The sequence below is a fragment of the Acromyrmex echinatior genome, chromosome 1, assembly GCF_024713525.1.
Source record: "Acromyrmex echinatior isolate Ae372 chromosome 1, ASM2471352v2, whole genome shotgun sequence".
Classification (NCBI taxonomy): Eukaryota; Metazoa; Arthropoda; class Insecta; order Hymenoptera; family Formicidae; genus Acromyrmex; species Acromyrmex echinatior.
This window is the reverse complement of record NC_141852.1, coordinates 1,877,377-1,889,495: the sequence shown is the minus strand read 5'-3', so window position 1 is coordinate 1,889,495 and position 12,119 is coordinate 1,877,377. Positions and strand designations below refer to the sequence as shown.

At 28.8% G+C, this 12,119-nt stretch overlaps 1 protein-coding gene across 26 annotated transcripts in view; it reads right to left on the bottom strand.

Moving 5' to 3' along the window:
• Positions 1 to 3,336: 3,336 nt before the first annotated feature.
• Positions 3,337 to 12,119, bottom strand: part of pHCl-1 (pH-sensitive chloride channel 1) — a 673,866-nt gene continuing 665,083 nt past the window's right edge. For 25 of the 26 annotated variants that reach the window (XM_087405588.1, XM_087405385.1, XM_087405990.1 and 22 more), the window contains 2 exons: positions 9,092 to 9,262; positions 3,337 to 8,776 (listed from right to left, as the gene is read on the bottom strand). In XM_087405588.1, the coding sequence (XP_087261714.1) occupies positions 9,131 to 9,262 (132 nt within the window). In that variant the 3' untranslated portion in view covers positions 3,337 to 8,776; positions 9,092 to 9,130. Of the gene's footprint in view, positions 8,777 to 9,087; positions 9,263 to 12,119 lie in introns of those variants that run through there. The other variant, XM_087406305.1, reaches the window with a different exon arrangement.

Below are 12,119 nucleotides of genomic sequence, written 5' to 3'. Positions count from 1 at the left end.
GTCTTGAAAATGGATGAAAACTAAAGTTATCATGGAATTTTATATGTAAAAGCGTATTTTTCACTTGTTTCAATAGCTGTATGTTTTCTGTCTGAATAAAGTCCGATAGAGCCTCTTTATGTGCTTTTATGACTATTTACTGACTGTTAAAGGAGGAAAGAACAATTTTCGTCGATTTTTAGAATTGTTTTAAAGCGATCTCGTTATTTACTCAAATTGTCTTTATTTACAAATGGTAAATAAATTAACATGTCTTTTTTCGCTTCTGATGTCACAATTCCAATACGATGACTATTCATTAAAAAAGATTGCGAATGTCTTGTAATACATCGGAATACTGTCTTTAAGGCGTTGCCCTAAGGTGTTTAAAAGGTAGCACAAATATTCTAAAAAATGTCTAAAAGACGTCTAAATTTAAGATGTCTAAGTACAGAACATTTGAAAGACTTCCTAAAGATGTCATCAAAAGCGTCATAAGATGTCTTTCTGATAAGATGTCTTAAAATGTGACTTTGAGACGTCTTTTATACGTCTTTAAAACATAAAAATGTTGTCTGGGAATATATGATCTTAACAGATTTAGCTATCTAACAAGGTGACTAAAAGACATCTAAAAATGTCATGTAGAATGCCTAAAAGATGTCTTATAGAAAAGTACTACTGAGCACTAAGAGTATTTTGAGGTATTATTGTATGTACTACAGCATTACAGCACTACTGTACTACTACATTACTGTAGTAGTGCAGAATTTTATGTTTTTTAGTACAATTTTTTCGGACATCTCGCAGAATTTTATGACGTCTTTTAGTCGTCTTAAGAACGACTTAATGTTTACTGGTAGTACATACATACAAAGTTGATTACAAAGTGATTACGAAGTGAATTGACAGGGACGACCGGATTTAAATTTTTGAAATAATTAAAATTTTGCGGAATATATATACAGAACATTGCTAATGTTAACGTTTCGTAAACCTTGCCGTTCACTTCATCAGGGCGAAGAGCGCCAGTGTTGCCAGAGATAAAAAAATTAGCTCCCTATCAAAATAGTAAAAAGTCCTTACATTTCCCTACAGAAAATTTGTAAATCCCTACAATTACCCTACATAAGACAATCGATAATACAAAACAATAAACACTAAAAATATGCATGTGTATATATTATATATAAAATTTATTTATTTATTATAATAAGAGTATATATTATATATTTATTATAATATATACATATTATAAAAACAAAGATATATAAACGTATATATGTATATATATATATATATATATATAATATTATAAATATAATATATATATAATATATATTGTATATATTATATATATATTATATTATATATATATATATATATATATATATATATATATATATATAACATAAATAACATCTATGCGATATTCAAAATAAAATTAATTTAATTTTAAAATAAAATTACGTTTTTTCACAAAGTATTACATTTACTTAATTGCATACTTAATTAATATCACAAAAACTGTTAAGAATACAATGAATGCATGTAGATGTACAACTGCTCACTGAGCGATTAATTGTAAGTTGCAAGTTGAAGATGATTGAATTCAAAAGTAAGAATCAATCATCTTCAATTGCTACTTAGCCACTCAGTGAATGGTTGCACATTTGAATGTACTCATTTACAATCAGTTTTATTTCTGATATAAGTTTTTGCGGAATAAATCATAATGGTTATTAGTTGTAGGATAATTACGGCACGTTCGTTGAGTATTTTTTAAATCTAATTTTATTCTTAAAAGTGCACATAATGTTTTGGTATTCATTCTATTTCTTTTCTTCGTTTTAATGTCAGTACACATTGAAAACATCCTTTCAACTTCTGCGTTGGAATGGTGTAATGAGAGTGCTATGGCAGCAATTTGACACAAATTTTTAAAAGGCCATTCGTTATATACGTTTTAATTTTGAACAACTCATGCCAAAATTCTACAATCGATTTTTTATATAATTGTTCTGACAATTATGTAAAAAATCGAACTTTCAAAATAAATTTTAACTTTTCCCATTTTGTTAAAACATTATTCTTATCAATTATGTTGCTACTTGTCACAAATATATTCCATTAGGTCACAAATATATTCGGTTAGAGCTTTTTACTACAACAGTCGGATATAAAAAATTTAATTTTGCAATTAATTTATCGTCTAAAGGTAATCTTTTTAAAGTTTCTTCAATAGCTACCTGATAAAATTTCAAACACCTTAACTTAAATTCAAGTATATCATTATTTTGATTAACAATATTAGATATTGTTATTATTGAACAATAATATTGTCTTTGCAGCAAAATCAATGTTAATCTTTTCCAGCGACAATAGCATATTCGGATAGCATTTTTTGGGTTAATTTTATTTATATTTTCAAATGCTTTTGAATGTAAAAAATTTGCACAAATTAATTGTAAAAATCTTGACTTCCTTCTCCTAAACAATTAATTACAATATTTTCAGATTGAAACAATTTGTTAAAATTATTGAATAAAGATAAGACATGTGCCATAAATTGAAAGTAAGCTTTGATGAAAGGACTGTTAAGATCTTACAATTAAATCTGCTGATGGATTTTTATCTTCTACAAAAGTTAAAAAAAATTTGTTGAAGAGTTTCCCATTGTTCCAAAAGTCTATTAACCGCATTTAATGCCTTTTAAAAATTGATTGTCTTTTCGAACTTCGAGAAAAATAAGAATAAATAGAGTGCATAAGTTCTTCGACATTTTTTGATAGTACATCTGCAGCAGAACTAGCTATCAAATGAGTCGAATGACAAATGCATCCTAACACAAATATATTCAGATTATCTTTTAACAGATATATCATAAAAAATTCGTTTTTACCAAGCATTACATTTGCATTATCTGCAGCAATTTGGATGTATTCAAATTATGATTTGTCAAACATTGAACAAAAAATTTATATATATTTTTAGCGGTAGCTCCATCATATGGTATTTTTAAAATATCTAACAAATAAGTTTTAACTGAGTCATCTTTAAAATATTTGACCAAGATACACAAATTCTTATCATTACTCACATCGGTGCTCTCGTCTATCAAAATAGAAAAGAACGAATGCTGCAAATCGTTATCAATACCTCTTAATGTTTTCCGAAAGAACATTTTTAATTAAATATGTACACTTACTGCGTTTAACTTGAATTTCAGGAGATAATTGACTATCATTAAAAATATCTTGTGACAGAGCAATTATTTTTTCCATTACGCGAAAACTTAAATTATACTCAGCAGCTAACACAGCATATCTCAATTCAGCCTCTATACATGGCTGAGTATTCTTTTTTTTTCTTACTATAAAACTATCCAACAAAGACTCGATGTTGATGCTTTTACGTTTTTTACATGGGTAGCAGTATGCATGCTTCTGTAGTTCACTTTTTCCAGTTATGATTTTATTACAAGTTTTACACATTGCTTTGTACTTATCATTAAGAACTGGTTCAAGTTACCTGGCTATTTTCTTATAAAACTAACTTCACATTTAGAAGATTTTTTTCTCTAGAAAAAGAGGACGATTGTAATTGTATTGTGAATGCCAATGTATAAGTTAGAAAGTTAGACAAAGACAGATGTACATAACGCTCAACCATAAATGGTATCCGTATCTCTCGACGCGCGGCGCGACACACTGGCGATACACTGTGCACCGCGCGCCAAGGGACACCACTTACGGCTGTGTTTCAAAATTTACTGCCAGTACTGAAAATCTATAGTTTACGTCACGTGCATTATAGATTTTCAGATTGCTGACAGTAAATTTTGAAACACAGCCTATGTCGATTACCGTACGCAAAAAATTTATTTGTCAAATTATCAAAATGTCCCTACATTTTTTGAAATTTAACCAAATCTTCCCTACGTCATTTTTGCGATTAAATGTCCTTACAGGTAGAGAGAATTATGACGCCTATGACTGGCGACACTGAAGAGCGCACTGATAGTGAGTTTCTTTTCGAGAGAACTTATTTTATGTAGATGCTATAGAAGGGGTCGAGGACATGTTGAGGAAGGGAAAAGAGGGATTTCCTTATCTTGTTAAGAGAGCAATTTTTCATATCCTACTTACATTATAATCTGAGTCTCTGGTTCAAATTGTCTGGATGTTTTATTTCTAGAGCCTCTCATATTTGCTCAGAAATTTTCCGAATCAAGGAAGATCCCCTCCTTCCTTTCTTAATATCCCCGCTTCCCTACAGCGTCTACATAAAGAGAGTTCTTCGGAGCATCAGTGCGCTCCTCGCCCTGATGAAGTGAATGACAAAATTCACGAAACGTTTGCATCGGATAAATACACGGCGATAATCTGCAAAATCTTCTGATATCTTTGAAGATAATATTCTTCGTGAAAGCCTAAAAAGTGTTATATAGAACATTCTCGAAATATGTAACAATATACAGAGTGTTTCTTGTAATTTGATTATTTAAAATGTCTCCGTTATTTTTTATATGAGAAAACCACAGATGATCTTGTTTGATTTAAAGGGACACATATGATGAGCAAAAAATTTTTCTCAAGGTCATATTTTTTGAAATTTCAAGGTCCACTTTTTTAAAAGGAATTGTATGATTTTTTTACATAATATATAATTCCTCTAATTATTTTGCATATAAAATATTAAGGTAGTGACAGCAAAAAATTGTTTGCGAGATATTTTTACTTTATTCTGTTACATATTGATATAAAATATTAAATACCTCGTAAGCCATTAATTTTTTTATAATCGTACCTTAATACTTTTATGAATAGAATAATAAGATGAATTTAATTAGTGGAAAGAAAACATAGTTATTTAAAAAATTATCTATTTTGCGTACATATTTTTTTAAAGCAATTGTATTTTCTTTCCATTAATTAATTGATTTCATTATTTTGTTCATAAAAGTATTAAAGTATAATACGATTATAAAAAAACCAATAGTTGATATGTGATGAGATATTTATTATTTTATGTCAATATGTGACAGAATAAAGTATAAAATATCTCGTAAACTATTGGTTTTTTGATATTACTATTTTTATATTTTTATATGCAGAATAATTAGAGAAACCATATTGTGTAAAAAAAATTATATAAATTTGTTTAAAAAAATGGAAGTGATTTTCATATCTTTTTAGTGCCTCCATCTAGAAGAAAGACAATATGACTAAAATATGTTCCCCTTAATCATGCAACTTTTGTTTGGCACTTTTCCTTCTACTATTAAAAACAAGCGAGTTATTCAGATGACCTGTTTTAAATACCTAATTCTGTATTTGCCAGAATAAAGTATAAAATACTTCATACTATTGGTTTTTTTGCTATCATTATCTTAATACTTTTATATGCAGAATAATTATAGGAATCATATTTTGTAAAAAAAAATTATACAATTCCATTTAAAACCTTCACCTTAAAGTTTCAAAAAATTTTGAGAAAACTTTTTTGCTTATTATAATATGTCCCTTCGAATAGAACAAGATCCCCTGTGGTATTTTCTCATATCAAAAACAATGGAGATTTTAAAGAGAATGATCAAGTTAAAGAAAACATCCTGTATAAATAGAATTTGTAACCGATATTTGAATATTGTTGTTATATTCCATAAATATTTTGGGTTATTCCAGAATCTCTTCGAACGTTTTTTTTTTGAGCATTTTTAAAATGAATATTTTAGGAATATTTAGCGTTAGTAGGAAAATGTATGTATATAAGAATTTAAAGAATCCTTTTATTTCAAGTAAAACATCTTTTGTTGATTTAATTAATGTATACTTTATGCTATTCCACAAGGCACAAATATGTAGCGCGAGTTTTGGAGGGAGAGAGTAGTTTTCTGTAAATGCAGAAGCATAGATCTTATAAATATGGATACGCTTTGTAATCAGGGGATCAAGTTAACAGAGCAAGTAAATATATATAATAATTGGTTTCCATTTACACACAAGTGAAACTGAGTCTGAAGTGAGCTGATTTTTATACTCAGATTAACCCTTATCTTACAAGACGGGTCACTAGTGATCTGAGCGATTCCTCTTCGTGCAAGTTTCTTTAAGTCTTTCGGATCTAGTCTAATTATAAATTATACTACATTTTATTATTTTCCAAAATGAAGTTCCAATATTTATTCTAGAAAGTTGAAAGTATGTTGTAGATTTTTAGAGATTTTTTGAATCATTCTGAATGGATGAAAAAAACTGGATTCTAGTGCTCTCTCGTTTGTATGGAGGTACCAAATTGTATCCTTATAGGGTAAAGGTTAATGACATCACTACTTACTTACTTTGATAAAAAGTTATCATATGTCAACATAGGTTCGTAACCTCATTTTGGAGTGAGTTTATGAGACTCATTAAAACACACGGTCTCGATCTTATTCAGAGTATAGTTAAAACTCAGTTGAATCTTACTTGTCAGAATGCAAAAGGAACGTGCATTCAACTGAGTTATGACATCATAAGTGAGAATCATCTGAGAATTGATGTAAATGGAAAATAACTTATATCTTCTATTCTTTTATGAGAATGAGACTACTGTGCAAACTCGGGTGTAATGTCATATAAATATGTATAAACTTCAATTATGTTTTATTACTTTTTGAATCATTTATTAAATATTTACGAATGAAAGGAAATATTGTCATTCTTTCTCCAATATACACTACATAGCTCCAATATATTACATTGTCTTATTTTCTCATTATTGCAAAACTTCGTCAGTTATAATCTATCGGTTACAATATTAATGCGTGATATATTTGAAATGGTTGATCATTTTTCATATGTCATTTCGAGCATGCGTGACGTTTGGTGCAATGAAGGATAGAAAATACAATGCATTTAGTATCTCTTTCTATCTAACGAAAAAGGTGTATCCATATATATAAAATCTATATGCGGAAGTGTCTTCAATTTTGATAGTTATTTGATAAATAATGTGATACTATATAAAAGTTAGTTTTACTAACAAGAGTGTTGGTTTATGCTGCACCCCAATTGTATGTTTAACGTAAAATTGTACCATGAGAGAAATAAGGAAGAAAAATGAAATATAAATAAAACAGTTCTAGGAGACTACAAACATATAAAGCGATTTAATATTGTCAATAATATATCTATTATTTAAACTACGCAATTTACAAAAGAAAATAGAAGCAGTAGTACATCAATATATATATTAATTTAAATAGAATATATCATTCAAATGATTATGAAATAATTATGAAATTCTATTTCTTTAAATTCTATTTCTGTAATTCTATTATATTGTGTTAGCAGGTTCCTCTGTTATATTTTTGATATTCTACTAATAAAATTTAACAAATTCTGATATTTTATTAATAATAATTTAACAAATTTCTGATATAATTCTACTATAATAAAAAGCAATATCTTTCAAATTAAGTATTTAATGGATTTTACTATTTGAGTGTATTATTGCTCAATGCAATTTCTTCTTTTTGGCTCAGTCATTTGTTCTTATAATTTTCTTATAGTGAGAGAATTCGATGAATTTGGACGTACACTAGTGCATATATTACTAAAATAGATAAAGTATACGATTTTAATATGCATTAGTGTGCACTATTGTATATTAATATTATTTTATCTATTAGTAAAATGAAAATATTTCGAATAAAATACAGATTTTATTTAATAGCACAATAAGATGTGTTGAGATTTTCATTCGTTTTTATGTTATATTAAATTAAATACATATATTTGCGTCAATTTGTGTACGATAATTTTAATGTGCATCAATGTGCACTAAGTGCATCCAATCGAATTCGCTGTTACAAAAAATGTTAATTATACATTTAGTGAATCTATTTGAAATATGCAATTCATAAGATCTATTAACGTTAAACATATTAATTAAAGTGTAAACATTTTTTTTTAAGTATTTTTTTTATTTTACAACCGCTGTCCCGAGATTATTGACAATATCTTTGCACTAAAAAGATTGTTATTTTTATACTTAATTATTTCTATATGTTTTTTATTCCTTTTTCATTTTCTTTTAATTTATCACCATGCGTATAACATTAACTAAAGAGAATATATTCAAATCTTTCACTTTAAAATTAAACCAGTGTTTTTAAAAGTGCCGTTACTATATATTTATGGTTGTATAAGTTAAATATAATTAATCCATTTAGTGTCAGATATAAGAAGTTTTGCTATTTTATCATCGTAGCAAATATATGAATGTTGAAGCGATGCAAACAAAAATGTTAAAAACATGAAAATAAATAAGAGAAAAATAAAAATATATTCTGAAATGTATCGATAGTATTGAAAGTCTACAGCACTTCGTGAATTATAGATTAGTACTTAGGGCATCCTGAAACATATCATATAAGAATGTAAAAGTTAAAAGTTCAAAGTGTTAAGAATACAGAGGTTCTTCTGTAATGATATTACAATATATCTTACATTATACATTTGATCACATCATTAACTAAGCTAAGCGTCATTCTTTCTGCTTAGCCAAAGCGTTCGTCAGTAACACATTCTATTATCTATCAGATGTAAGAAAGAGAAAAGAGTATGAAGATAAATATATATGGTTGTTGCTCGCGAAGCGATCGTAATCAGCTACTTCCTTCATAGAAGAGTGCATCCAAGAACTATCACACGTGAGAGGAGACGAAGAATGATTGGAGATGATCCATCGTTGGTATCCTTTTCTTTTATGTCGCGTCTTTGCATATTCTTGTGTTAGTGATTCTTTTTCCCTTCAGAAAAAAAAATGTTCTTATACTTCAGATGTTCCATCTATCCATTGCAACTAATTTGATTTCGTTCATTTATTATAGTTAGGTAATATTTATGGTTCAGAAATTTTGGATCTATATACTTATTTGTATTATATGTTGTTATTTCTTATCTTTACCGAAAAAAATCAGATAATTGTTTTATTATGACACAAATGATTATGTCTTTATTTATTTGGAAACATTTTCAAATTTAAGAGAAGATTCGAATCGACTGTAGATTTGGTTTCTATGACATGAACGTCATCTATTGCAAAGTTTCATTGTTGCTCATACCAGTGATAGGAGACTTCTCGGAGATTGTTGTATATCATTCTACGAAGTGCCCTTATAGTGAATGAAGAAGAAAGTGAGGAACATGAAATAGGCGACTGGAAAAGTAATCCTGGCTATCACGTCGATCGTCTTCGCCACTCTAATCGGATGTGGCGGATCCTTTTTCCTTAGCTGCAAGAGAAAAAATTTTTTTATCGCGATCGAACTTCAAACTTTAATGGGTTTTCTACATAAGCTATATAATCATATAAGCTATTATCTCAGTATTAAGTTTTAAATCATAAAAATTAACCAATCACAATAGAATGTGAGAAGAATAATTGATTATGATTGGTTTATTTCTTACAGTTTAAGACTTAAAGCTTAGGTAATGACTTATTGTAGAAAGCCTATAAGACAGGGAGCACAGACTCTTGCATAATGCATAACATGTAATACATAAAAAAAAATGTACCAATCGAAGTCCATCGTTTTCTTCTTTTCCATGAAATAAAGAATGATTGGTTGGTTAAATTTTTTATGCCTGTGTTATGCGTTAACATGGATCTACATAGATTTTTAAGCTATAAGAAATGAACGAATCACAATTAATTATTCTTCTCGCATTTGACTGCAATTGGTCAATTTCTTACTTAAAGGCTTAAAGCTTAAAATATCTATCGTAAATCCGGACTTATGCAAGAATCTCTGCTCCTTGCTTTAAGTTTCGAACATAATGTAATGTAGTATTATAAAAGTTAATGTAGGATAGAGACCACAAATATTTATATCTAACGTTAAATCGCTGACTCCTCTATATACCGTGCATAAAAATTGATTCCAAAACCTATGTATTACATAGCGCGACATAGGAATAAAACGGTCACATAATGTGTAATGGCCGCGATAGGATCACATCAGTCACATGTTTGCGTGATGTACGCGTGATATTCGTGTTTTTATGTTAAAAGTCACAATGTCACGTAAAAAGTTGTCACCGTTTAAGGGGGTATTCTATTTTGACTACTCGTTTTTAAGGCAATTTTTGGGAATTAAGTTTGTAAGAATGATTAAATCTATACAGCTAATGTTATGTATTTTACATTTATCTATTGGGTCATCTAAAAAGTATCCGCGGTACTTTGTCACTAGATATATGACCATCAACACACATCTAGTGACAAAAAACCGCGGATACTTTTTAGATGACCCAATATATTGGAAATAATACCTCAAATTTTTATAAAGTGTTTTATTGTTAATTATAAAAGTTATAAATAAATGCATAGATCATGCTTGACAAATTTGCTTTCGTCGGACGTAATGATTGCTGCCGTCCTCGTAATCTGAAACAAACGAATTTTTTTTGTTTTATTCTTCAGAAATGTAGTTATCGTTCTTCTAATAAATAATTGAAAAAAAATTGACAAAATGACGCCGCTTGAAAGAAAATATTTCAATTTTTACTAAAAAATATTCATTTCCTGCGGTCCGGAAAAATAGTAATTTTGAAGATATCAAAAAGTTGGAGAATCAAATATAGTCTAATATGTACACTATACATGTGCCAAAGCGCAAGTCGGCCCAGTAGTTTGTGAGAAAAATACACGCCCGATTTGAAAAAAGTCATTTCGAGAAAAACTCGTTTAAAGTTTCTCGTGCATTTACGAATAATGAGTAATTTCAGTAACTTACCCTTAGTCGGCTATACCATTGCTATATAAAATACTTTTCTCGAAGAGCTCGAGGACACACTAATCCTTATATCGGACATTTTAAACGAAATTTCACAGATTAAGTTGTGTTTGGGAACATCACTCGAGTGCTCCTGCGTGAATCGTTTTATCCTTATTATTCACTCAATGTTAAAGGATAAGATGATACACGAGAGCACGCACCCGGATGATATTTCAGAATGCATCTTTACAAAGGATCATCCTGAGCTACATACGACACCATCTAGCTGCATAGAGTAAGAGCTATGCCACATAAAAAACTTAAATAAGATATAAGAAAATCAACATGTTGGATTGGCTGCTTATGTTATAACCTTACAGACTCTACCATGATTGGTCAATGCGCTTACTGTTTATATTTTACTAATTAAGTTTTTTTTATGTGCCACGGCCTTTATATCACGCAAACGATCCGTCTGCGAGACGTAATCTCGTATCGTATGGGCGCTGCGTCCTCTAAACCTTTGTAGCTCGGTTAATTTGACGAATTTCATCTCAATGTTTTAGGAACACATTTTTACGACTCCGAATTACAAGAAAATGAAAAAAAAAAGAAATCGATTTTTTTTATCTTAAGATTGTATTGGGTCATCTAAAAAGTATCCGCGGTACTTTGTCACTACATATATGACCATTAACACACATCTAGTGAAACAAAAAACCGCGGATACTTTTTAGATGACCCAATACTTAAGACGGTCTTGAATATAAGGCCCATGGCCGGTATTCATAGTCTGTTCTTATTTCGAGACCGTCTTAAGACGTTAATACAGTTCTCTGATTGGTTCATGTATGACTTCTTAAGACTGAATAATGGTAATGTAAGGAAATGTCTATGTGAGCCAAGACTAGATATTCGTGTGTAATAATACATATTAAAAATTTTAATACAGACGTTTTGACTTTAGTATTGGGTTCTCTTCAATATAAAAATGTTGATAGCCATCCATAGTGATACAATATATATAAAATACAGATTTTTAATTAATAGATATATCGATACGAAACCGTAATAGCACTTTTTTCTTACATCCAATGCCATTTTAGGTTACGATAATATATTATCATAAATGAATATCATAATATATATATATATATAGATATTCATGCAGATATTCTCTATGTCCATTTTTGCAATATTAAAATTTTATATTATAATGTGTATAATGATATATAAAATGTAATTCTAATGTTGTACATAAAAAGACATTCATGAATACGAATTACAATTACATTTTATGTGTATTATAATATATGTGTATATACACAAAAAATGTTATTGACATATTAGTGAAGACATAAACATGTTAGTT